At 38.1% G+C, this 27730-nt stretch overlaps 3 protein-coding genes across 6 annotated transcripts; 2 read left to right on the top strand and 1 right to left on the bottom strand.

Moving 5' to 3' along the window:
• Positions 1–3910: 3910 nt before the first annotated feature.
• On the bottom strand, positions 3911–11937 carry sh3bgrl2 (SH3 domain binding glutamate rich protein like 2). 2 transcript variants are annotated; one of them, XM_011491786.3, is made up of 4 exons: positions 11845–11937; positions 7854–8039; positions 5610–5690; positions 3911–5259 (listed from the first exon to the last, which is right to left on the bottom strand). In XM_011491786.3, the coding sequence occupies exons 1-4, from the start codon at positions 11920–11922 to the stop codon at positions 5245–5247; spliced, it is 360 nt and encodes a 119-aa protein (XP_011490088.1). In that variant the 5' UTR covers positions 11923–11937; the 3' UTR covers positions 3911–5244. The 2 variants fall into 2 exon arrangements, with proteins under 2 accessions (XP_011490088.1, XP_004083740.1); XM_004083692.4 differs by lacking the exon at positions 11845–11937 and adding an exon at positions 11201–11440.
• On the top strand, positions 11864–19115 carry lca5 (LCA5, lebercilin). Of its 2 annotated transcripts, none has more exons than XM_011491787.2 (10): positions 11864–11964; positions 12287–12351; positions 13371–13765; positions 14108–14349; positions 14491–14796; positions 16190–16327; positions 16445–16538; positions 16640–16776; positions 16882–17008; positions 17425–19115. In XM_011491787.2, the coding sequence occupies exons 3-10, from the start codon at positions 13378–13380 to the stop codon at positions 18318–18320; spliced, it is 2328 nt and encodes a 775-aa protein (XP_011490089.1). In that variant the 5' UTR covers positions 11864–11964; positions 12287–12351; positions 13371–13377; the 3' UTR covers positions 18321–19115. The 2 variants fall into 2 exon arrangements, with proteins under 2 accessions (XP_011490089.1, XP_004083878.1); XM_004083830.3 differs by having other exon boundaries at positions 16879–17008.
• Positions 19116–19184: 69 nt separating this feature from the next.
• fam167a (family with sequence similarity 167 member A) lies at positions 19185–26067 on the top strand. Of its 2 annotated transcripts, XM_020714467.1 has the most exons (4): positions 19185–19419; positions 22340–22718; positions 23211–23520; positions 25457–26067. In XM_020714467.1, the coding sequence occupies exons 2-3, from the start codon at positions 22359–22361 to the stop codon at positions 23472–23474; spliced, it is 624 nt and encodes a 207-aa protein (XP_020570126.1). In that variant the 5' UTR covers positions 19185–19419; positions 22340–22358; the 3' UTR covers positions 23475–23520; positions 25457–26067. The 2 variants fall into 2 exon arrangements, with proteins under 2 accessions (XP_020570126.1, XP_004083739.1); XM_004083691.3 differs by having other exon boundaries at positions 23211–26067.
• Positions 26068–27730: the final 1663 nt, after the last annotated feature.

The following is a 27730-nucleotide window of genomic DNA, read 5'->3' as shown; positions in this document are numbered from 1 at the left end:
CCATTGGTTTGTCTTTACCTTGAAATTATTTGGATTAACTATATTTACAGTAAAGAGTCGTGTTGGGTCATAATAGTAGCAGGGGATACAGTATGACTTTTTTTTTTGCATTTTAATTATAAAATGTAAAACATGGCTTCCTCTCATAATTACATTTTTGCCCACAAATTGAGAATCAGCCACAAGTTATGTTAGAGAAACAACAAATCAATTAAACGCTCAAGAATTCTGCATTTTTGACAAAAAAGAAAGTAGAAAGAACGAAGAAAACTTTTGGGGCAACTATAAGTTACCCCCTTTGGCCTTAGTCACTCTTTCGGTTCCCTTGAGGCTTGAGCGGCCACCTTAGGGCATGTCGTGAAAATGGAGCGAACCATTTTTGTACATGTGGTAAGTGAAGTATTTATAAGGATATTATAAGTTACACACACTTATGACATACAGGTGATGGAGTTCTACGGTGTCCTTACGTCACATTCTAGTCATTAGTAAGGTGCACACAGACACACGGGGTGTGCAGGTGATACATAAGTGTCCGTAGATAACAAACTACACTCGGATTGTCTAATTTCCTCATTTCTAACAGTCAGGCATTTTTTCTTTCATAATAGGTATGAAAGAGTTGTGAATCTTTAGTTTCATGAAAGATAACCAGCATGTGTGGTTTTAAGATTGAACATTGTCTGCTTGGTTATCTGGACCTTTTGGTTGATAGGAAAAACAATAGGAATGATATTTGCAAAGCATCAACTACAATGGATCAGTCTGAAAAAATGTTTTCTCAAAATTGGATTTCTGTCTTCTAAGAAGGCAGAAGTAAAGCATTCAAAACATTTTCTTGGGGGTAAAAGTTACAAAATACTCCGCAGATTGCACATAATTGATCCCAAAACCAAAAGAAATGGTTTTCACACCGGCATGGTTGTGTAGTAATGAGATTTTTTAAAGAAATGAGTTTTGTTCAGATTAGCTGACAAGAAAAAGCTTTTTTTTTTTTTTTTTTAAAAGAAAACAGAAAACTGTGGGATTTTGTACCTGAGAAATAAGGTAATGCCAGAAGCACCGGCAGGCCAAGAAGCATACCAGACAAAAATGTAGTGAAACACTCCCTTGAGTTTATAATTTACTGATAGTGACTTTTGCAACAGTGCTGCATGGGGGTGTAGTGGTTAGCACTAGCCTGACATTAAGGAGGGCCTGGTTCAAATCCCAGCTGGCGGGCGGCTTTCTGTGCAGAGTTTGGATGTTCTCCTAGTGCATGTGTGGGTTTTCTCATGGAATTGCAGCTTCCTCCCACAGTTTAAAAATATGCTTCATAGGTTCATTGAAAATTTCAAAATGTCCCTCGGTGTGGATGAGAGAGTATGTGATCCTGTTGCTCTGCAACAGACTGGTGTCCAGAGTGTACCCCACCTTTGCTCAAGAGTGGCAGGGATATCCTCCAGCAGCCCCATAACATGGATTTAGTGGGTTCTGAAAATGGCTGAATGGATTTTCACTCTGATGGTTTTTGTTCAAATACGAACACACTGTACATCAAAAACCAAAAAGTGTATCATATATCCTATTGCATAACAAATGCAATTTCCCAATATATTGAGTGTGTTCAGCATTTTTGAACACTTGATTTGGCAATCCATCTGCAAAAAAAAAGATGTTTTTAACTGTCATGTGCGGCTACAACAACATGTTTCCACATTGCCACACCCTCAGCTTTTGACCTCAGTCAGCATTTAAAATTTTAAGATTAAAAATTCCAAAACTGGCAGAAGTTCTAAGAGCAAAATGATAATGATAATTACAGATTGATACTTTTATTTTCCCTCTAAATACTTTATTAATCAACAATGACAGTCAGATTTGCTCCATATTATTTCATTTCCATGACATGCTAACTTTACATGTCAAACCAGAAAGTTTCATAATAAAAAGAATGGATTCTCAGAAAAATGATTGCTACACAATGAAAAAAAAAGGCTGATCTAGCTTTTTTGTTTTCATAAAGGTTGTATGCTACTCTATTTAACTTCAATGAACATATTAGGGTAGATTTCTTTTTCTTTTTAAATTAAAACACACAATCTGTCACACACCTAGGTGTGTGAAATTAGTTTTCCGCACTTGAACCATCCCCTGGGGGAGTGGTGAGCTGCAGACACAGCTGTGCTTGGGAACCATTTGGTGGATTTGACCCCCCAATCCAACCCCTAAATGCTGAGTGTCAAGCAGGGAGGCATTGGGTCCCATTTTTAAAGTCTTTGGTATGACTTGGCCTGGATTTGAAACCACGACCTTCCAGTCTCAGAGCGGACACTCTGAACACTCTAACCACAAGGCCACTGAGCTGGTACAAATATAAAGCACATATATAAAAATATAAAGCGGCATCACAGCTTCTCAAATGTTTTGAGCAATAAGGGGTAAGAGGATGCTCACCCACCACACACACACAGCCAATGGACAGTCAATAATAAATCCCCTAACTGCTCCTGCCATCTTCTCTAAAATCAGATTTCAGAACAGATGTGATTGACAACTTTATTTGAATGGATTCTCTATAAAAATGAAGTAGAGCCAAGTTTTTGTCTCAGCAGAAACAAGCCAAATCAATAAGACAACCCCAAACCCAAGTTGAGCACCTTCAAGGCTTCTGTACACTTTTTAAAATGTCAGAACAGATTGTGGAGGACACTAGTAAAGCACATATTGATTTTTTTCCTGTAAATCATTAGATGCTGTGAGATCCACGTCATCATCTGATGGGAAAACATGGTCAAACCTATTTGTTGTGAGAGAGTTTTCTGAGTGAACTGACAGCAGCGGGGTCATGTTAGAAACAATGCAAACATGTGCTTTTTGCAGACATGTGCTTATTACAAACAAGAAATCACTGAAAATGATCTTGCTTTGGTTCCTACATTCCTGTGGGTCAGGGACAAAAATATCCATTTTCAGCCTCAAGCTCTAAACATGTGTGACGATCTGGTCGACTGTAGCAACACTTCAAACAGCCTTTGGACTTGTGGACATCTTGAGTTTGGTACACTCAGTTGGATTAGACAACATGGATGGACAGAGCAACTTTTTTTTTTTCTGCAGTGTAACTTAAATCTACCGGTATTTCTTAACTTTTGTTTCTGGATGTAAAGAATTATACAGGTACAATGTGAAACAATTAGCCTCACATAGTACTTTATAAAGTACTATGTGTCAAAACAACACAAACTAGACTAATACAGAGATTTGACACATATTGCAATTTTCACAAGTCTTTTACAACAAAAAATAAAAATTTATAAAACAAAAATCTGATTTAAAAAAAAAAGTTTAAAAAATCAATTGTTGTTTAAGGTTAACCAGCAAAATAGTACTTTATTAACTACTACGTAGTATTCCTATATCCATCTTTAACATTCTCAGAGTTTAATAAAGACCAAGCTAATACTGCCAAGCATGGTAGCGGGAGGGTAATGATTCAATTTTTTTCTGTGTACAAAGTGTCGTAACTACAACACTATCCAGAAAAAAATACTGGCACGAAAATTTTACCCAAACCTACATAACAAATTCTACAAACATGCATAAAGTAAATATACTACCGATTGCAATGCCTAAAGAAATGCCAGATCTTAAAAAACAACAACTTACAACTGGATCTTTGAGGACTTATGTTGGGGGGAAATTATTTTCAAAGCAATGTGGATTGAGGTCCCTTCACAAAAATGCAGAAACAAATTTCTACATGATTATTTCTTTCCTTGATTTTTCCTTAAGTGTTTGATTGATACTCCTGTTTTGTTAAAATAGTTTTATTTTAGGATGTTTCTTTATTTTTTTGAAATTCTATTTTACAGTTTTTGTTAAATTAACATGAGCGAGACAGAGATAGAGGCTAAAAAAAGAGTAAACCTTTAGCTTTGGAATAAGTTTATTATGAAAAATATACTTCAGTACCTTTTTATTTGGTGGTTCTCTTTTGCTCCTCACCAAACCAGTTATTTTTAATGAATCACTAGACAGTCCTTGTCAAACGTTGCTTTGATTACAATGGGTATTCCGAACATGTTTCTCATTGGTCAAAACAACACAAAATAGACTAATACAGAGATATGACACATATTGCAATTTTCACAAGTCTTTTACAACAAAAAAGAAAAATGTATAAAACAAAAACTTGATTTAAAAAAAAAAGTATTAAAAAAAATCCATTGTTGTTTAAGGTTTACAAGCAAAATGCTTAAAATAAAATGTTCTCTTAGCCGAACAACAATGAAGAAGTCAAATGAGCAAAAATAGCAATAACGTTCACATTGGAATAAAGAAAACTAAGAAGTTCAAAGAACTTACACCTGCTTTTTTGTTCTTCTAGAATCTAAACATGGCAGCCAGCGCATATCTTTGTCATGTGATCATTTTTTATATTTGGCAAAACAGAAAAAATGAATTTTCAGTACAGATGAAACATATAACAGCACCATGGAATGAGCTGTAGCCTCTGATCCAGATGGTAACTAATTCTTTAATAAAAAGCCTGGCATTCCATCACAGAAAATCATGTGATAAACAGAAACTGTAGGTCAAGTTTATGCAGTTCGTTTTGGTGAAGCTAAAACTGTTTCTGCATTGAAAAATACATACTGTCAGACTGCTTTTTGCTGCAAATTAAGGGTGAAAGCTGGCAATTCTGTTCATAATTGATTCTTAGTGTTAGATTTATAGTTTTGCAGTCAAGCATAATGGCAAAAGTATCGGCTCCTTTCATTTTGTCAGGTGGTCTTTTGCCCAACAGCTACCATCAAAACCGCAAACTGAGGTGAATCCTCAGAAACCTAACAATCATGGTGGAAACTGAATGCAAACAAGCAATTGTGTAATCAGGCGTGATGCGCTGCACCCAATTATATCTCCCACCACTTATTTATCAGCATCTAAAGGGCAGTGAAGCAAAAAAGCTGCTGCAACAAGCTTTTTTTCATATTTTCTACAAACTGTGTGCAGAAAGCAAGTGTTTATGGTCACAGCGTTTGTCAGTGTTTATAGGCAACCGCCACCGTGAAGGGGATCCTCCTTAGTTTCAGTCTTTAAAGCAAAACACTTGAGAAAAATAAGTGAATTCAGAAAAGGTCCTGGCAGCATCAGCGAGCAAAAATGGGTAGAAAAAATGCTGAAGTTGTCCAAAGAATAAGGAACAGAAAGTGATAGGGGTTTTGAGGTTTCCAGGCAAATACAAATTATCCACTTGATCTAAGAGGCTGAATCCTGGAAAAAAGGACAAAAAAGAAATAAAATCAAATGGTCAGAAATCTAGACTACATTTCTATGGTTTGATGTAACAATTCTAATGACAGAATTTGAATGTGACATGCTATCGCACCACCTTGATCTTCACTGATTACTATTTTTATTTTTTTGGGCAAATTGATTTAAAAAAACCAAATTAAAAAATTAAACCCATTTGGAAGAATAATGTTGAGGAAAAAAACACGTGGACTTTGACGTTACTTCCTTTTTTATCCCAGTTTGGGCTCTCAATTCACAAATAAGTTGCTCCTTGATCTTCCTTAAACCACAAGGACTTGTTGTGCATTTTTGCTTGAACGTTCACTTACTGTTTTTGTCTGATGACAAGTGAGTCTAAGGAATTCAGACACTGTGTTGTTCTCCTTTGACTGAAAAAAGTCTTCATAGTCCTGAAGGAAAACAGACAAGAAAAAGAGATATTGCATTGATGATCTCCATGTTTCAATGCTAGTTTTTACAGGGAAAAAGAATAATGTTTTTGTTTAAATGCATTCAGACACACAGTGCAGAAACTCATTGGACTGTCAGTGAGAGTAACTGAAGGCAGGACAGATAATCTGCCCGATCCATGGAAGTGGATTACTACAGGATTACTCTGCTGTGTGCAATCTCAGACGAGGACATAAACTCAAAGACTGTAACTGCTCGATTCACCAACGTAAATCAAACTGTTCAAAGTATTTGCTCATCTGCCTTTTATTTACATCCCATTCTTAGTCTATATGGTGTCAGGACATAAACCCACCCTTTGCAGCTTCAACTCTTCTGGCTATCCAGGATTATGGACCGTACCAATAGGAATTTTTGACCATTTTCATTTTCTAAGAAGCAGGAGGCCTGGCCTACAGTCTTTGCTTCAGTTCTTCCCAGGGGTGTTGGATCAGGTTAAGGTCAGGATTAAATACAGGCAAGTCAAGCTCTTCCACGCCAAAAGGCTTTTCCACGTCGTTATAGACCTTCCTTTGTGAACTGTGAACGAGGAGGGTGTTCCCAAACTCTTTCTGAAAAGATGGAAGCATTGATCTCTTGGCATGCTGAATAATTCTGAAAATTTTTTTGACCAAAAAAAGAAGAAGAAAAAAACAAACCCATCTTAAAAAACTGGGTTGCATTCCAAAAATACAGCTCCATATCGTAACTCATTCTCCACCAAACTACACAGTCAGATGAGTATCATCTTCTCTTGACACTGACCCATCCATCAAGTTATCAAATGGACAAGTGGAAGGTGTCCCTCTAACGCAGTGTTTCCCATTCCAAATCCTCAGGGAACACTGTCCGGCATGTTTTCTATCTTACCCTGCTTAAAGACCCAATCATTAAAATGTTCTTGTTGTATTTTTCTGAAACTGTCCTTTCTTACCATTGTATTTATTCAAAATGAGTTGGGAAAGAGAAGTAGATGAAAAAATTGCGTTTGTAAAAGCCTGTAGCTGTGCCGTAGACCCTACAGTCGTCATGCTCCCCGCTCCACTCCATTTGGATGCATCTACTTATAGACAAAAAGATCCATGTACGTCTCAGTTTTCCCCGTCTGAGCTGGGATCTGGTTTAAAACTGTACGGCTGGATGGCTCCAATATTGCTCTCCATTTTTGTTGCACCCGTATCGTTAGGTTGGAGGTGTCAGGAGCTGTTAGCTAGCAGGAGGGCGTTTAAAAAGATGGATGATCGGAAATGGGGGCAGGCTTACTCTGCACCAAATTTCTAAAGAACTCCTGCTGCTCTGCAGAAACTATGTCCTAAAAAACAACACACTTTTTTTTAAAATGTTGGCTAAAATGGGCAAATATAATTTAAAAAAGAGCACTGGGAATAGCTTTGAAATAAATCAAAAGATGATGGGAGAGTGACTTTAAGCACATTCAAATAATAAATAATACTCCTCCCCTGCTTAGAGACCAGTGGCATTGAGCTTTACATGACTCCATCCAACACTTAGGATGCTGATGTTTAGTTTGGATCAACTGCTCAGCCATGAGAACATCCCATCAACCTCCATGAATCCTGCTGTGGGTCTAATCTGAAGGACCACTTTTTTATTTTACCAATCTTGGTTTAAATAAAAACACTTTAGAGAGTGGAAATGTTCAAAGTGTGGGAATGTTATGACTAGATTTGATGCACAGGTAACATCTTATCACAGACATACGCAGAGCCCCTAAAAGCAGCTCCTTCTTTCACAAATGTTTATAAAGACAGTTTGCATTCCTATGTGCTTAATTCCATACAATGGGGACAGAAAAACCTGACTTCAATTGTTTGGATGGAAGGTGGTAAGGCTTTTAGCCATAGAGGTACCGGTAGGTAAAATAACTTTGAATTTACAAGTAAAACTACATTAACTTTTCTCTATGCATACAAATGTCTACTTTTTCCTGTTTTTATATTTAACGTGTATATTTCACACCAACTTTTATCACTCTGATAAAATCTAGTTTCATCTACACAGCTTTTTTTTAGCTTTATTTATAAATGTATCCCTTCATCAGATATGCCTCAATGATGTTTATGGGTGTAACTGTGACTTCTAGAATCTAATTTTCATCATACACCGCAGTAATGATCCTCATTGAAGATCTGTGGAGGAAGTGGGTTGCCCCTCTCTGGTTGCTTATCCTTGGGGATGTTGCGGTACATCCAAAGTCTCTGTTCCTCCTGCATGGTGATGTCTACTTCCTGGAAGTTGATTCGATTTGCTTCCAGGAAGCCCACCACCGCCTGCTGATGCTTTTTTACCTGGACGAAGTTAAGAAAAAAAAATTATTACTATCATACTATCATTTTGTATCTATCCTCTCAACATTATAAAGTTATTCTCGCTGGGAGATTGGATTGACTTTCAAAATGTTTGTACTTTCAATAAATACATTTCCCAGCTGATGCCCAACACTTGTTCTAAACTCAACCAGGAGCTCTATAATATTGACATGTCCCATTAAGACCAATCAAATGTTTTAAAGTCTGCCGGTTCTCATAAACTTCATAAATAAACCAGAAACTGTCTGATTAAGAGTCCCGTATAAATGCATACATATGACATGGAATATGCAATTCCTCTACAGGCAGTAATACTGAACACTAAGCTTAGGTTTGAATCTGAAAGCGGATATAATTAATTATAAACAGATAAAATGGCACACACTCAAAGATAAAAAAGAAAAGTATTTTTGATTTAATGACAATTAAATGATTAAGTGTGGTTTTGGACTAAATTGTTTTTTCTTGTTTGTTTTTTTTTATTTGGAAATGATTTATTTCAAGAAATCAAAGCAGAAATATTATTAAAATGATTTATTATGGGTCAAGAATGACCCAGATTTTTTTTTTCTTTTTTCTTTTTAATGGCCTCAAATGTGTATGACCAAAAACAAAATCAAAACACAACAACATTCTTGCTCTACATGACAGAAGTGGAATAACAATGCAATGATTTTAACACTGACCCAGTTAAGGAAGAGAGCATGGTAATGTCAGTGGTGCACTTTAAGGTTATTATCCTTGCACACAACTGCACATCTCTAAATGCGCCACATGGACATAAACACAATATTGCCAGCTGTAATCTGGCGTGGACACAGCTCCCCAAAGCACTGATCTGCAGGACATTCTGTGATTAAAACTGCATGTGGGAGCTTGGGAAATGTCGTGGGAAAGAAAACATTTAAGTTAAAAAATAGAAGAAAAAAACGTCCACACTAGAGCATCCATACACAGGAAGCTGTTAAATTATTAGGGATTCGTAATGCATTGTGTTCCCATTCTGTTTGTTAGTTCACTGATTTTGTCTTCCAGATTTATTCCACCAAAGTGCCTTAAAATGTATCGCTGCTGTCTTCTAAAGTTGTAATTGAGAATAAATATTTTTTATATTTTTGCATAAAGGTTATCTGAAAATTAGATTTGAAGTACTGAGATTAGGAGTAAAATAATCCTAATTTATGAGAATCCAATAAACAATCAATAATGGGGGGCCATGGTCTCTTACCTCATATTTTTGTATCTAAACAGACATGTATGACAAAAAAAGTGTCTAATTATTTAAAGTTAAATAGTGAATAATCTCTTTTGTCTCTTCTGTTTAGGTCCTTTCTGGCATTCTATGAGAAATGTTGTGTTTGATGAGGTAAAACTTAAAAATAAAACTTACCAAGTGTTATGGACACTATGTTTCGGACAGCAATATCATCTCAAAATATGTGTTCTGCTACTTAAAGTACTATTTCAGATGATGGAAAAAAGGTTTCAAGACTGAAGAAAATTTGTCAGAACATGTTCTTAATTGTTCACAAAAGCATGTATGGATGGAGATTTCACTGGTCAGTATGACCGCTTCCAGAATGTTCCAAATGTTTAAATCATACATGCGTTTGTGTATTGTTTGTGACGGCTTTCAGTTATGGGGATTAACGGAGAGGCTGATAATCCTTCAGTCATGCAGAGAGATAAACATACAGAGGTGACAGACCAAGACAAGCATTTAAAACAAAAATTTAAACAAGAATATAGAATATAGCAGTCACTCATTTACTTTTTTACGGGATGCGTGGGTTTATTTTTAATCTAAAAAGGATTTTTAACCAAAATAATTTACATTTTTCCACAGAATTGACCATTATGCTTTGTTATAGTTCAATTTAATGGCCCATATTATTTAAAAAAAAAACACACACACAAACAATGATATAAAGCCTTCATTCATTACTGGAGCCACACAAAAAAACGATGATGAGACTCATCATGACACATGTATTTGCTCAAGAGTAGGGGTTAACCTAATTTGCATCCTATCCATTCTGTGCTGATAATTTATGCTCCACTAATCTGCTTACAGTCTTAATGAAACCGACATTTGGTCAGAATTTTATTATTGTAGGTATTTTGGGTGGGTTTTCCTTTTTTTTTAAATTATCAAATGTGTTTTTGACATGTTTTATTTACTTTTACTCCAATGGTTGACAAATTAAAGTGTATTTAACTGAGTGTGTGTGTCATTTTTTTGTGTGTGACTTGAACATAATGTGTGTCATGGACCTAAAAATATCTCCTTTTTTAAACACACTTATTGCTTATGTCCTTTTCTAAGTCATTGTTAATATTATCTAACTCTTTACGCATTTGCGCAGGAGTGTTGTTTGAGGATTTTCTGACTGCACTCACATCAGCTGGATTCTTTCAAAGTCATGTGACAGTTATTTACTGAGACACTTCAACAGGATTACATTCTTCTTTAAAACACAGGCTGATTGAATTAACTTTTGTTATTATTTAACCGGTTAAATATGTTCATTTTTTAGTTAAAAGGCAGTTTTTAAAGAAAAAAAATCCCAAAGGCTCAGCAATGAAAATGTAAACATTGAGTATTCTGCATGCTACTTGTTGAAATGTTCTAACAAAATCTTTTAAAACTGTTCAGATGAAGGAAGTAAAATTAAAATTTCCCCTGATTCTTAAAATATCCATCTTGCAAATCTATTTGGCATTTAAAACATAAAAAAGTATTAGTTCTGCTAGAAAGAATGGCAGTTTTTCTGACTTTTCTTCAGTTAGTGAGTTGCCACTCTAAATATGCTAATGTGCAAAGCACAAAACTTTAATTAACAAAAATACTAAAGCATCACACACAACTATAGCTTTGATTTCAGTATTTTAACGTTTCATATAAAGTTTAAGGCACACAACGTTGAAAAAAGGCATATTTTCCATCATGTCTTATCTGAAGGTGAATTTTAAAACATTTTTTTGTTTAATGTCAGGGCATCGCCCCTATATGATGATGGAAGGCAGTCTGTTTACGCACTTATATTAGACTGATACGTCAGAGATTGACAAAAAAAACATTTAATTACCTGGAATTCTTAACAACTTCAATCGCGTTTCACGTGTTTGCAAACACTCACCGCGAGAGATCCACTGGATGAGGCGATGTAAACCCTGATGACCATTTTAATCCCAATTTAATTTCTGTCAATCGACTGACAGTTTCTTGCCGCCAGGCCGTGTTTGTATTACAGACTAAATAATATCAACACACAATTGAATTAATAAATAATTAAAGAAAGAACCTTTTCCCCAGAATTCAAATGCGACAGGGTAAACCAACGTGTACTCGTGTTGTGATAGTTAAAGACGCTCTTTAAACACATGCAACACACGTCACATTGAACGCTAATGGTTCCGGTGATTCTTTCAAAATAAAACCATAAACATCAGGTTTCTGTTATATAAATGTTTATGGTTCTGCGTTCAACTGTGCATTGTCTCCTTCCTTCGGATAGGTTTAAAAATAATCAAATTAAATATATCTATATAGTGGAAATAATATCAAATGAATTTGGAATTATTGTTTCCGCTTTTAGCTTGAAAGAAACCTAATTTCCGCTTTCTTGATTTGCAGTAATCTTCAACTCTTCGGCGGTAAAGCAGGTAATTGGGAATAACATTTAGTTGGTTACTGCTTATACAACATAACATATTTGTGCATTGCTGTATTACCAAAACAAATTGTGCTTGTAATGTTAAAAACGTGTACCGTGTTCTTTACCTGGTAAAACAGCGCCACTCTGGTTGTTCTTGGGTGATGTAAAAGGTGGTTGCCATGGTACGGCGTTAGAGGCTGCATGCATGGAATACATCATAAAAAGTGTTTACGGAAACGAAACAGGTACGTTTTCGATGGGGGGTTCCTGTTTTAACAAATTTGGGACAAAAGTTGACATTTTTAAATGCATTTATGGCTATATACACGCTAAACCGGCTAACCTATTATGATATTAAAGTCAGCTGTAGTTTGAATTTGCTTGCTAGTAAGTTGTTAGCATTATATTAGCTAGTGGAGTTTTTTGGCTCCTCTTGTCTTCGTGTTTAGTTTTAAAATAAATTCAGCGAACGTTTTTACATAAGGAATAAAGCAGAGATAATCGTAGTAACAGACGTGATTGCTTTACCCTCACTTGTTGAATATTTGACCTTTTTCTTTCCTGCAGTTGCCATGCTAGCACGAACGGCTGTCACCCATCCCGCACCCCGATCATCCTTCTGGAGACATTAGGTAATGTCTAACTGAGACTACATTTCTGTTTAGCTTTGGTCTACTACAACAACCTAATTTAGAGTACCCTTGTTTGTATTATTTGAGGATAGTTTGTTCAACTTGTCGCTCAGTCAGGGCGCGTGCTTCGTTTATTTGTATTTATTTATTATTAGCACCCATCAGCGTCCTGGAACGACTGAGATTATCAAGAATTTGAAAACAATTCAGGCGAATATTAAGAGACGTCAGTGAGCTTGAAAAACACGAAAGATAATATGGTGGGTGTCGAATTCCTCTGGCATGTGTGCATATTTATTTTAAAAGATGAGATTACAGTTTTAATGAAGGGATCTTTGCAAACCAGCATCAGGGGTCTGACATGAAAGTATCTGGTTTTTGTAATTAACACCTCATTATTTTGTGCTAAATGGAGAGTTGGTTAAAGCCTTTAAATGTAACTAAAGGTTAAATGAATTTTTTTAACAGCACTTTTGCGTTTAGTATAACACTTTTTCTGCTCATTTCCATTTGTAGTGACGTTGCCCTGTGTACTGATGTTGCCATAGATGCATTTCCATGAAGTGTTTCTATTTAACTAAGCGCTTAGGAAAGGGCCAGGTGACTGCACGACCTATGCATTTTATTACCATTCATTTATTGAATGATAGAACCACTAATGCTAAAAACCAAAGATGCTTTTATGCAAAAGTGTGAATAAATGTCAGGATTTGCCTTCTGAATTTGATGAAAGAACATCCAGAAAGTGTTATGTTGTATTCTTTTTTTTTCTTTGTGACCAAGATCCATACCTTGGAAAAATAAAACAGTCAGCTTTAATTCAATTTGTGTTACAGAAAAAACGTTCGTATTCTTTTTATTTGCATTTCTTTTTGTAAGTAAAAAAAAAAAAAACTCTTACAAAAATGCAAATATTTAGTTTAGTTAGGAAAGTCCTGGTTTTTTTCTGAATTCTACATCAATATCTGAAAAAAATATAACTTTAAAGGAAGTTTTGTGTTCTTTATTACTTTATATAGGGACCACATGGAGTCTGAAAAAGCACCTGACCCTTATGAAGACAGCCGGGATCAAAGTCGAATGTCCCGTCAGAGTTTATCCAAAGAGTCCAAAGCATCTTCCTCAAGAGATAATCAAGACAGCTTTCAAGACCGGATTCATAATGAGGATGAGAAAAATGGTTCCTGTAACAGCAGATCCAAAACAAGAAGGTGGAACTCAGATCCAGATCGGGACCGTATATCTGATGAAGAGGAAAGAAGAAGCGATGGCTCATATTGTTCCGAAGGCTATGAGAAGGACACCCTTTCAGAGCGCTCGCTCTCTTCGTTGTCACGTTCTCTCACTCCGTCACCCACTCCACCACAAGGGATGAGAGCAAAGCAAGCCCCTAGAAATGCTCACCGTAAGGCAGGTGAGTGAGCTGGGTTTAAGTTAAGGAATCAAATTCAAAGCAGCAGTTTTAATACACGTTATTCTCCAGTTGATGGCAGTAAAAGGCCACTTTGACATTTTCTTTCAGATGGACAGAAAAAGCAGCAGATTTTGACGCAAACAAATAATTGTTTTGATCAAAATTCTAGCTTCCAAAAAAGTGATTTAAGTAAAATAAGGCATTTCTTTCTCCAGTCAGCTTCAATTTCCATTCAATCTAAATGTGGCAAACACCGCCCTCATTTCTTTCTCAGCATGTGTGTTGTAATTGAGTTTTTAATCTACTGAGACAAGGTTTGTGTTTCTTTCAACTTTGCTGCAGGGGCCCCTGGGTGCTGGGGCATGTCTCGTCCCCCCCGACCAGGTGGCCTTCCCCTGACCCAGCAGCCTCACAGGGGAACCCGATCTCTAAGTAAGGAGTCATCACCTCCCAAAGACCTGGACCTGGTGACCAAGCGGATGCTTTCAGCCCGCCTCCTGAAGATCAATGAGCTGCGTAACGCTCTGACTGAACTGCAGCAGAGGATGGAGGATCTAAAGAAGGAAAATCGAGTACTCAAACAGGTACATCTCTCTCATATTTGGCTTTGTTTTAGTTTACAAAAAGTAGCGGAAAATTTTGAGTGTGAATTGCAAAAGATTTAAAACACACACAGGTAACATTTGTGATAATAAACCAACCTAAAACTTGTTTTCTTTGTTTAGCTTCAAGTGCGTCAAGAGAAAGCTCTGCGGCATTACGACGACACGGAGAGTGAGATTTCCCTTTTACTGTCACGCCACTCCAATGAGATCCACGTTCTCCGAGAGAGACTCAGGCGCACGCAGGAGCGGGAGCGATCGTCAGAGCAGCGCTTGAAGGACGCCGAGGAGCAGCTGCAAAAGAGCCGGGCCACTATTGCACGGCTGAAGAAACTGGTGGACCAGCGAGAACTTGGAACCAGAGACGAGCTAAGTCGCCGGCTGGATGAAGAGAAAATAAGAACCCAAGAAGCACAGCAGAAGATAAAGGTAAAGTCATCACAGTGTGATCATTCAAAATTTGATGGGGTTATTTTCATCCAACAGTATGAAACATAGTATGGAGTTTTGAATAAAAGACACAGAAGGATTATGTTTATATTTGTTTAAAATTTGGGTCTTTTACCATTTATCCATACTTTTCATTTGTTTTATTACATATTTTCCATCTTATCACCAAAACAATGAAGTGATTTCCTGTTTCACATTTTTTTAAATAGATTTTTAAAATCCAGTATTCTAGAATAACTCCATATTTTCTTTGTTGATTTTCTATCTCTGCTCAATAATTTAACAAAAGCAATTCCAATACCTTTGAAAGATTTTTATGGGGGGAAAACTTTTATTTTGTAGAGTAGATTTTTTTCAACTTCCAGTTAAAATTAAAATTTTAAAGTATTTTTATATTGAATTATGACAGTGTTTTTCAACCAGTGTGCCGCGGCACACTAGTGTGCCGTGGGAGATGGTCAAGTGTGCCGTGGAAAATTGCCCTCATTAACTGATCTAAAAACATTTCCCATCTCCAGGATTTCAGCTCTGTGTTCATCCAAACAGGCCCTGATAAAACACTGAGGAGTTAGGAATATAAAAGATCGTAAAATACTTTTTCTTTGCGTTTATTTTATTTTATTAAAGACATTTTGATAAGAATGACCGTACCGCGATTCAGCTGCAGCTCCGGCTGTATTTGGGAAAAGTCCCGTCCCTTTGACTGTCTCCACCAATCATTCTTGAAGGCTTAATCACATGTCATCAGTCTGACCAATCAGAAGTGCTTAAAGTCTTCACTTCCTTGTCCCGATTTAGCTCGTAAAGTTGCTCAGTTCTAACAAAAATACCAGCTAAAGCTCGTCTTTAGCGGTGTAGCTTTCCACAGAATCCGGTATCAGACTGTGGAACAAGTGAACAAAACAATGAAGCTCCGAAAACCGATCTCCGGCCGTTTTATGCACTACATCTCCCATGATGCATTGGGTTGTGAGAGTGACAGGGCACAAGGAGATCTGTCGTTAACGTCTTGAAACCAACGAACACACATCAAACTATTTTTAAATCTTCTAACTTAACTTTTATTGAATCTTTTAGAGAAAAAAACAGCTGCAGTTTCCAGCTTTTTCTGCAAAAATTATCTCAAAAATGCATGTGAGATTGTGGAGGGGCTGTAGATCAATACAGACTATGAGTTTTTCCTTCTTTTTTTAAATTTTTGGATGCTGGTGTGCCGCAGGATTTTTTTTAAGGTTAAAGTGTGCCGTGGCTCAGAAAAGGTTGAAAAACACTGAATTATGACATAAAGCTGAAAAGTTTGTCAACAATGAAGCTAAAAGGTGTCTTCAAACTCAAATTTTTTCTTCCCTAAACTGATTTTTTTATTTTTAAGGACCTGGAACGGAACCTGGAACTCACCAACAGCAGCTTCCAAAGACAAATAGTTTCAGAGAAGAAGAAGACCGTATGCGCTCAGGAGGAGGTCAGGACTCTGCAGGAGGAGCTGCAGCGACTGACCAACAAACTTAAGGTGACGACCTTATTCAACCAGTGATGTGCGTACAGTATACTGTGTTTTAAAAAAAGAACGTTATTTGCTTTTTATATGAAGTCCTATTTCCTTTTTTTGTTTTTGTTTTTTTACCAGGAAAAAGAAAGAGATCTGGATGCCAAGAATATTTATGCCAACCGCCTGGCGAAAGCCTCAAAGAAAGACTCAGACGGAGGCACAAAGCGTAAAAGTAAGATGTAACAAACAGAGAGAGAAAAAATTCAGAAATTATTGCTATTTGATTGCATAAGTAACAGGAATTTATATGTACTTTTATTTTGTTTTCCACAGTTCCCAGCTCGGGCAGCACCAAGGGCGTTCAGACCGATGACAGATCGTCAAGTCTGGATTTTCCCACGCCGCCCCCTGCCATCTGCGATGCCAATGAAGCAAGTCACCAGCAGCTTGGAGAATACATTTCCCTTCAGGTATCTGCTCTTTATTGTTATACTTTGCTGGAACGTTCTGATTTTTTTATTTCTTTTGGCTTCTAAATCATCCTCTTCTTTCTCGCATCCGAACACTGTCAGCAGGAAGTTGGCCAAGGCGACAGACATACGTCTCAGAAGACGGAGAGAAAAGCAAAAGACAAAGACCTGGAGTACAAAATCAAACTGGAATCTGATGTTCTAGAAGAGAAGCCCAAGAGATTAAGAGAGGGTAAAGGCCAACCACCTTTCTCAAAAGTGCAAACAAAACTCCTTCTAACCTCAACTAAAGATCTAATGCTGGAGTTGCTCCAGTTTCTCTTCTCTCTACACATTCCCCATCTTTTTCTGATTAAGGCTTTTCTACATTTTCTGGTCTGTTTCCTGAGCCGAATTTGTTTGTTAAACAAGGAGATGCCCTTGTTTCTACAACAGAGCCGAGCAACCCCTAATGAGCGGCCTAGTGCACACACTAGCGTGCTCTCAGCAAATTGTACACCTGCTTGTATCTGTTGCTAGGTAATGAGATGAATGAAACCCAAGGAAACTCAAATGCAGTGTGATTCCTCTGAGTCTGACTTAAATCAATAATACACTTCTGTTTATTAAGAGCAAATGAAAAGTAATAATCTCATTTTCTGTTCTTAGGCTTGGAGAAAGAAAAGGATGAAGAAGAGAAAAGAACGATGGCCGGTTTAGTGGTAAACCAGAAGGAAGACGGAACCTTCGGGAAGCACGGCCATGTCCAGGAAGCGGTGGCGAGGTGGAACCAGGAGTCCCTATCCGGTCAGCAAGCAGCAGACGAAGTGCGACGCAAGAAAGAGCAGCTGCTGGCAAAGATGAGAGAAATAGACCAAGAAAGTGTGAGAGTGCAGGACTCCAGGTTGGACGAGTTGAGTTTTTCCCCAAACAAAAGGAGCGCCAGTGACCAGCCTTCTCCTCGCCCCCTGGTGCAGACGCAGAGGAACCCCTCCTCGACCGGCCTCACTGAACCAGAGGAGACGGGTCGGTTCCTCACTGGAATCAGAGAAGGGGGAAGAAGAAAACCGGGTTTAGAGAGTGGAACTGTCACAGCAGAAAAACAGAGCAGGACGCCGCCGTCCCAAACTTCCACTGACGAATTAGCGTTCGGAGGCTACGCACCGTCGTTTGGACATTCAACGTCCAGAGCCTCCTTTGGCTTCCCTCCACCTCCACCAGAACTGGACCGGAGCCCAGCGTTGGAAAGCATCGGTGTTCTTAGTTTAAAAGGGTCAGAGGACAGAGACACAGAAAAGAAGGTGGTGAAAGACAAGAAATCCCACCTCATGCAGCAGCTGTTTGGGTCTACTGGGAACAGTTTGAGTCCTCACAGTAAAACAGAGCTCCTCAACAGCCCTCCACCCACAAACGGCGTGCCCTCACGGCGGGAAAGAATGATCAACTTTAGCTCAGGGTCTCCAGCCCATCAAGCATCCGTCAACACTCTGCGTGTGGAGGAAAGCCGACCTGCTGTCCGTGCCATCCCTTCATTTGACGACGACTTAGAAGAACTAATTCTGTAAAAAATGTCAAAAGTAATAGACAGAAAAGTTACTATGATTATTTTATCAAAAGAAGGTATGAAGACGGTTGTACCGTTCAACACTTTAGCACTTTACTCAGTTTGAAAAGTTCAGGAATTGTTTTTGTATGTTTAGATAACTTCTAATTGTATTTATTCATTTTTGTATTTCTGTTGTTTTTGGGGTTGCTTTTGGTAGTGAAAAGAAAGTCAGCTCCCGTGATGTTTTTAGGAGTAGCTCAGTAAGAATATTCTGTGATTTGACAGTAATGTGTGTGATGATTGTCGAATCCTCTGTAAAATCCCTGGATTCTGGCGTTATCCGTTATCCGTCTGCTCCAGGGTGTGGTTGCCATGTTTCCTTTTTTTTATTTTTTTGTGACTTGGTCAGGTTTGAGGTCGATGAGGGATCTGAGTTGGGTGCTTTTTCTTAAGTCTGGAGGGAATCTGTAGTAGTTCAAAGAGAAAAGGTCTGTGTTGATGTTTGAGGTCAGCCTCACTACTGCAGACTACTAGTTATGTTTGTCTTTTTTTGGTCAGATTAACCCATATATAGACCAGGAGGTTCAACATGACTTTTAACAGGAATATTTTTTCCTGTGCTGATTTGTTTTTATGTCTGCACTATAAACTCTAATGACAATCAGCACTAAAATACCTATTTATTCAGTCATTCTTATACATTTGTACTTTAATGCTATACATGTTTTCATATATGTAGATTTTGACTGATAAACATTTACTTATTTTTTGCTGTTTCATATTAAGCACATTTTAAATAAAATTTAAAAACAAATGCGTTTTTTAAACGTTTTTGTTTCGAACAAGAATTTTTTTTAAAAACTAGACGTTGAATAGAATTGAAGGCATTGACCGTCCATTCCTCCTTGGTTTCATGAAGAGGAGCGCCTAATATGGACTTCTGGAACCTGACGTAACCACAGGCTGGCCTTTAAGAACAGCCCGCCCCTCCTCCGGTAGCTCTCTGCTCAGAAACAAGCGGACCGCCTCGCTCTGTTTAGCGACGGAGCGGCGCACGCGCGGTTAGTGACAGTCGGAGCGCCGTCCAAGTTGAGCCTGTCTGCGGGGAGACTCTTCAGGTAAAGTAGCCTTTTACCCTTTTTTGTAGCGTTTCAGAACTATAAGAAAAAACAAAGTATGGGTACACTTTAAACAGAAGCTTAAATATGGACAACTTGTTTGATCAAAAAAAGGTATATGGAATGTACTTTTTGTGTGTTAAAATTAATATTTCTTTTTAACTTTTTAATGAAAAATCGTTGTTACAAATTCTGGGAGCACTTAAGGTGTTTTGAGGTTTTGAATTTTTCTATTGGATGCACTCAAATCTAAAGCAACAATTCTCTTAAAAAAAAAAAAAAACTGGAGAAACCAAAACAGTGACGTCATCTGTGGTCATGTTTGTTATGTAGACTTAGAAGCTGATCACCCAGACCAGGCTTTTTGGCATCTTACCCACTCCAGGACCACAAAATGAATTTGTAATGCTACAGCAACTGTTTAAAAAATTCAAATAAACAGAAATAAAGCAGAAGGAGAATTGATGGCTGATGCCCTCACCATATTTTGGCTCCTGGTGATGTTTTTGTAGGGCCTGCATCTGACAGTCAGTATGTTAAATTTGGCCTGCTGAAGAAGCACAGTCTGCAAGTCTGTTCAAAAAGGGCTGACTTTACCATATCAGATAGTTTGAGGTGGATTTGAGGTTTCACTTAGGATTTCAAACCCTTCATTTTGCTTTTACTTGCAGCTCTGCATTTCCTATTCAATCCAAATCTCACTGTTAATACACGCAAAGCCCTTAAAAAGTCTTAGATGCTTTCAAACGTGCATTTTCCCTACTGCCTTAATGCCTCTCTTAAATATCAGCATCAAGATCCGCTCCCGGGGAGTCATAAGTGCCCTGCTTTGCAGAATCAGAGAACTGTTTTACCTTGTAGAACATAAAAAGTGGTCATTAAATTCAAAGCCAGTGACTTCACCGCTGATCTGCTGAGCCCATTGTGGAATAAATGAGCACAAATCACTCTGTACAAGAGGACACAGAGCAGAAAGTCAGCTGTTGCCCCTTGATGTTTGCAGCATCATTAAGCAAGCTGTGAGAGCTATTTACCCCATGATTTCTCTAATCAGGTCTTTATGTTTTAATACACACACTTTATGATCTAGTGAGACTGTGGAGGTGGTGTTCCTTTAGGCAAATTTGCAAGAATCCGTGGTGTTTTCAGTTTTCACTGCCACAGATGTTCACTTTCCACAAGGAAGAAATAGAAAAGTCGCTAACACACACATGCTATTTCCGTGTGCTATTTCTCCAAGACAAATGTTTATTTTGTCAATACAACATTCTCATGAGCCTATATGCTGATAAGCCACTGTTTTCACTTCTTTCTCGTCACAAATAAGATTTTAACCTCTACATCTCCAAAAGGATGGGAATTGTGCACTGATCTAGACAAACTCAGTTTTTGCTGAAATTCTTTTAATTTAACGATAAAAAAAATTAGACACACCATGAAAAGCAGAGTTTGAATATGTTTTACATTCTTATAACATCATTAATAATAGTTGTTCACAGATTTGATCATCATAAAGAAATATTGTCCTTTATTTCCATCTTTGCTTCGTTTACTAAAACATTGTGCGTTTGCTAATGCAGTCACCTTTAGGTTCTCCCCATCGACACTGGACACATAATCGCTGACGTCAAGGTCACGTTGACTTAAATTTGCTCCGTTCTTAAAAAAGCCATTTGGAGGAAAGTAAAATTCGGAGCTCTGCTGGGTCCACCCACCTGTCAATCAAAGAGACACCCCTAAATCTGGATACATTTGAACTGATCTAATACAAATTGTATGGATTAGAAAAATATATCAATATACATTAAAAACAGAGGGTAAATGTATTTAGTTTTGATGGAAAAAATTGGCTTTTTAGCTTAGGGGTTATTGGGAAATTGCTCCGTTCTGTAACCAGCCTCTTGTGGTCTTTGGAGAAACTGCTACATTTGGTACTTCCTGGTTTGTGTCAAATTCATAACAGAGGCTGTTGAGAACTAAATAAACTGATATGAAAGAAAGATGCCAGACACAACATATTGCTCGTCAATTTTGTTGCACCGCTAATATTAGGTTGGGAGTGTGAGGGGCTGTAAGCTACCGGGAGGGCGTGTGAACAGATGGATGATGGGAAATGGAGGCAGGCTTACTCTGCACCTAAACTCCAAGGGAATTTCTAAGGAATCCTGCGGAAACTATGTGCTGGTAAACGACACAGGTTTATTTTTTTATTTTTTGGCCTAAAAACAGCATATTTATAATTAAATGACCTCTGGGAACGATTTTACAATAGATCAAAAGACGATTGGAGTGGGACTTTAATGGTGACAAGTTTGGTTTGAGCTTTTTCAAACGTACAAAGGATCCAATAAACTCTAAGAAAGTTCAACTTTTTCAAACTTATTTTCAATTCCTTTTATTGTTGTATTTTATAGTGTTACATTGAAACGGACCATCATTTAATGCTTCAATTACTTTTATTTGCTGGATGTTTTTTTTTTTGTTTTTTGTTTTGCAACAATCAGGTCATTTTTTGTGTGTTTTTGTGAAGTTACATCAGACTGTTGACAAAATTTTGCCCCAGTTTCTTGCTGTCTCTTCTGGTTAGCCAAAGCAATAAACTCTATGAACTGGATATGAGAAAAAAAATGCAGATTCATTTAAGGTGCATGTGTGGTTGCTACGGAAACTAGTTGTTTCCAATAAAGGAGAATCCTGGAGGTGACCCACTGAGCTTTGATCATTTGATATTTGATAAAGCAAGTGATAAAAATAGTTTGAAGAAACATTTGGAAGGTGGGGAGATGTTTTGATTTTTTATGGTGCAGATAGACTTTTCAGACATTTGCACGTCACCATAAATATTTGTGTATACAAAAACAAAGTAGAAACCCAAAGAAAAATGAATGAAAACCTCTGACCATGTTATTGTTATTTGAAGCTTTTCTACATTTAGCATAATGGATGCAGCCGCAGCTCCGCAGGTTGTGGTGAACCAGCCGAATGATCTAGACGAAACAAACTCTGAGAAAGGTGCAAGCTCATCGGCTGACGACCACCTTTTGACGTTAAAGACATTGGCAGAGAAGCTCAGACTGGAGACCAGGAGGCCCTCTTACCTGGAGTGGAAAGCCCAGCTGGGGGAAGAAAGGCTCAAAGGGTCAGAACCTGGAAAACAGCCGGTCCAAGTGGGAGCTGATGGGAGATTGGCTGTCCACAAAGGGACTGCAAGTGACATTCAGCCTAAACAATCATCAAGTCCACTAAAAAACAGATTTGAGAACATCGATGAAGCTCTCAGTTGGCTTAGAAGAGAACTAGTAAGTCTTTTTGTTTTTACTTCATTGTTTTTGCCTCCATATTTCCACCACCACTGTTCCAACACTTGAGGGGGAAAAAAAAAAACTTCATGCTACTTAGGCCACTTAGGACTTAACAAAGCTCACACTGTCCAATTAGTGGCCAGAAGAATCTTGTTCATGTCAGTCAGTGTGAGTTTTTTGTGCCTCCCACAATAGAATTACAGAGTTCCTGCGGGTGTAATCATTTTTACTCTGCTCAATTACGCCGCACATTCAGCTGGGGGTTGTGAGTTTGGAGCGAGTACACAAAAACGCCACTGATGGGAGGTGGACTCACACAGTCTGGGGCCACAAACAGTTTTGCGGGGCCCTCAAATGAAATTTGGATCAATACGGACAGCTGGCAAGGCGGAGAATTTATCATTGATCCATAATTGTACTTCTTTTTTCTTGCGTTTGTTTGTTTTTTTTTGGTTGAACATTCTTTCGTCCTCGTGCTTGCATCTGCAGACAGACATGCGCAGGCAGGACCAGCAGCTGGCGAGGCAGCTCATGCAGCTGCGGAGCGACATAAACATGCTGAAGATCGAGCAGACGTGTCACCTGCATCGGCGGATGCTCAACGACGCCACCTACGGGCTGGAGGAGAAGGACGAGCTTTCGGACCTGCCGTACGAGTGCCCGGTCACCCCGGGACTCGGCCTCTCAGCCCCACTGAGGCTCATCGGAGTCACCAAAATGAACATAAACTCTCGCCGCTTCTCGCTCTGCTAAGAAAGAACAAAACAAGAGACACTTTCAATTTCTTAATGATGGATTGGTAAGTGGTCACATGACTGAGTTGCACATTTTAGCAACTTTTGCATAAAAAAAGACAAATTAAAAGCATTTTATTGGCAAACAACTATCAGTAAAAGGTTGATTAAAGGTTTTTGCCAATATGAAAAGTGACAGCTCATGGAAAGGCAACAATAACACCACAAAGGCATCCTTTTTAAAAGATACTAGAAGCTATTCAGACCATCAAAACAGTCCTGTTGGTCTTAAAGTGATTTCTTGTTCACCCTCAACGGCCCATCAACTACGTACTTAGCTAATGTGTTCTTGTGTGTTTCCTTGGTCTCAAGCCAAGTTTTATCAAGCACAGACTAAATACGTAAATATATATTCTATATATAGATTTCTAACTTCAAGTCAGTTCAAGGCAGTCAGTTGAACTCATTAGTGTTTCATTTTGTCTCCAGACTTGACGTTTTTCTGTAAAAAATGCCTTATTGACTTTAAAAAATACATACTTTTGCATATTTTTGTTTTATCTGTGGGAAAAAAATTTGAGGTTGTTTTGTTTCCTGAAATTGATAGTCTTCGGGAAACTTCACTTATGTAACACTGTCCTGCACTTTTCCTGAGCTTTCCTCGCTGTTTGTTTGAAAAGCTCCACGTAGCTTCATTTCCTGTGTAAACACGATAACGTGTGTACCAAATGAAACCATTACAAGCCCTCTTCTCTGACTTTAGTGGTGCTGCAGCTTCAAACTGTTCATCAAAGAGGAACAGGCTCCAAAGAATGTAAGATCTCAACCTTCACGTGTTCGATTTCGAGCTTGAGTTGAGAGTGACTCAGGCTCTCTGAAGCAGATCATCAAGCCTCTCACTGAAGATTGTTTTGTTTTTTTCAATGCAAAAGCATTGTGACTAGTGAAAATTTGTTCCCATTACCACCTCTTAAATGACGTTTCGTCCTCCACGTTTCATGGTTTTACAGTGCTGTACACTCCAGTGCGCGGCCTTTGTGTCGTCTGACATGAAAACAGTCGCTGCACCTCCTTAATCTTATAGAACTGAGCCTATAATCATCTGGAGCATGCCCTAAAGGGCCCCAATGCAAAATTCCTAAATGGTTTCTCATCTTTTCATGTATGAAACCTGTCACTCAAGCACAGCAGAAGAAAGCCTTTCATTACCTGAAGGGTGCAGTCATGCATGCACAGAACTGCTGCAAAGGGAACAAAGATGAAGCATTTCTAAATGCTCAAACTCTAACTGTAGAACCTAAAACAAGATCTGAATTGATTTATAAGGAGGCTGAGTTGGCCTGTCTGCACCTTTGAGCCTCCCTGCATGTTGCTAAGAGCATCCCTCACAAACAGTTAGCAGGGGAGGGGGGGCGCAATCGGCTTCTTATCTGACTCGTTCCCAAGGAACCAAGCTTGTTCGCTATTAAGTTTAATTATCCCTCTCAGCTTTGGAGAACGGCATAAACACTCTGGCCTTCTTTCCAGGTTCTCAGTCACTCTCGCTCTAATGGCTCCAGGAAATAGCCAGGATCATCTATGCACGCTCGTCTGACTTTACTCATTGATCCCTGTGTCTGCAGCTGAATGATTGCACTGAGCTTCAGGCTTTCATGCATGAACTCCAGCTTCATCTGAGCTGTCTGCTGAGAACCCTGCCTAAAGAGCTTTTACTTTCACATAAGCTGCCAGTAATCAATTCGGGTTATTTTTCTTCATTTTTCCCCTTTCAAAAGAGAATAATTAGCGACCAAACACACTTTGGCATGGCAATAATTCCATACATTAGCTATCTAATTTGCACAACAAAGTAACCACTTGACAGGCGTACGAGAGGCTAGTGAATCTGCTCTAAAAGCGTGCAGACAGTAAGAAAATACTTGGTATTTTTAGGAGATGCTGTGACATTAATGTGTTTCAAAGAAACTGTACTGTGATGTTCTCTCACACTTAATCTGGCAGTTGGCATCCTATTCCAGTAAAGTGACAGATGTGATAACACAGAGAGGCACTTCTCACCAGGATCAGAGCTGCAAACTCCAGCCGACAGAAACTTCACCAAGGGGAACCAGAGGGAGTCTGGCAAGAATCCCAGACTGTCGGCATGCACGCTGCAAAGACGAGCTTGTTAAACACCACATCCACACAACCTGAGACATTACAAAAGGAAAAAATCATTTCTATCTGATGGATTACTCACTGCTTTGGATTTTTTTGTACTTGAATTATATGAAATTTCCTCTCTGTTTAATCCTTTTTTCCAAAACCCGAAATCTACTTTTACCACAGTAATTAACTTTACATCCTTGATGGAATCTGACATTTTTATTGCTGAATCATTGGAAATGAGAGTTTTATGGATCAGTGGAGCACCAGGACCAAAGCTTGGAGAGGAAAATGAGCTTCAGTGCCACTGTTTTTCTGTGGAAAACTTCTGGATCAGGTTGCGGCTCTTTCTGCACGTCTCAAATCTAAAGTGCAGCAGTCCTGCAACAGGTTTTTAGGTCACATCAATTCACTTTCTGCAGCAAAGTGAGAGATTTTTAAAATAATAAAATATTTTTGGGAAGATAGTTTAAGAATTTTTTGTCTTTTATTTTTTAAACTTAGCTCATCAATGTCAAAGGCAAGTTTTTTGGTCACCAGCACCCCTAAGGAGCATACAGGTGGGTGGGACAGTATCAGCAACCATGTAGAAGTAAAAAAATACTTTTACCTGACGAGGTGAAAGATCTCTGCAATAGCTTGATTTTCAGACAAAAAACAAGCTAAATTTTAAGGCTTTCACACATTTTTTTTGTTCAATGTATAGAAAAACCTTGTAAAAAGTGATAAAAAGTGTTGTAGGTTAAAGACTCAAAAATCTTTTTGGGTGTCCAACAGATTGTGACTACCTCACTGTTTCAATATTGGTTTAGTAGGAAATTTAGGAAGCAGAAAATGTGGCACTTTGCAAATATGATGCTGAAGTAGGAGAAAAGTTATGAAATGTGAAATGTCAAACTTAAGGAAAATGTAATTTTATCCTTTTTTTTTGGTTAAAATTTAGCATTATGTTTACCTGTTGACTTGAGTGATTCTGCTCCAGGAAAAGTTTCTTTTTAATTCCTGTGTCATTTAATTTTGATCTTAGATAATCAAAGTATTTTTTTTATTTACTGTGTAGTAGCTGCATGATCTGAAATGGGAAACTGCTTTTTAACCGCATTCATATATGTTTTTAAACTCTACAAAACATGGCTGAACTCACTGTAATTTCATTATTCAACGGCCATTGTTGCTCCATTATTCAGGGGGCATGCTCAAGTTGGCCCAACAGGGGCTCCAGCCATGATTGTAGTTAATTGGCATCGGCTTCATGGAGCAGCGGGAGATTTTCGAATAGTTTGTTTGGAGCAGCTGACTGTTTCGTAACCACTTTGCCTCAATCAAAGGTCTTCCCTGATGCCTCTGAAAATTGGATTACACGAGAATTTGCAGGTCAATTAGTGATTAATCTGAGTACAGTGAGAAAACAGTTCAGTTACACACGTCAAGTCACTATGACTTTAACCCTATGTAGTCACTCGTGTAATATTTGAAACACTCATCTGTGAGATCCCTAACTTATTAGCATAATCCAAACTTTCCTAAAAAAACATTTTTATATGTATATATGAACCTGTGTTCTGCCCTGTAGTTCACCATCATTCCACTAGGGGCAGTAGAAGTGCTTTTCCTGCTCATTTCAAAATGGCCACTTCAATGAAATTTCAGAAATGCTTTTTGAAAAAAGTCAAGGTAATTTTCAAACACCTATGGTGATAACTCCTATTGTTACTCTTTTTTAATGACTGCTTGCTGTTTTGAAAGAATGCAAAATGTGTTGATAGCTCAATCAGATGCCTCCACATTCTGATTGAATGAACACACCTGGCCCAGGTGATTAGCAGTAAACAATGCAGGGAGAGCTGGAAAACAGGCAGGGGGTACATCTGGAGGACCAGGAATGAGCAGACCTGAGTTATACCGTGTTCAAAATGAGGGGATCAAATTTGAGACTGGGTGAATAAGCTGCTTTTTTTCTGAACACTCATGCCAATGTTTTTCCATCTTAAACTAAGAGTGTGAAGAAAACTTACGAAAGCATCCAACATGACATCCGTGATATTATCTATATTTCATGAAAAAATAATTAGCACTTTTTTTTTGTAGATTTCATAAAAACATTTACATTTTTTTAGTTCATTCTTTGAC

The sequence above is a fragment of the Oryzias latipes genome, chromosome 24, assembly GCF_002234675.1.
Source record: "Oryzias latipes chromosome 24, ASM223467v1".
NCBI lineage: Eukaryota > Metazoa > Chordata > Actinopteri > Beloniformes > Adrianichthyidae > Oryzias > Oryzias latipes.
This window is presented reverse-complemented; position numbering and strand designations above follow the sequence as displayed.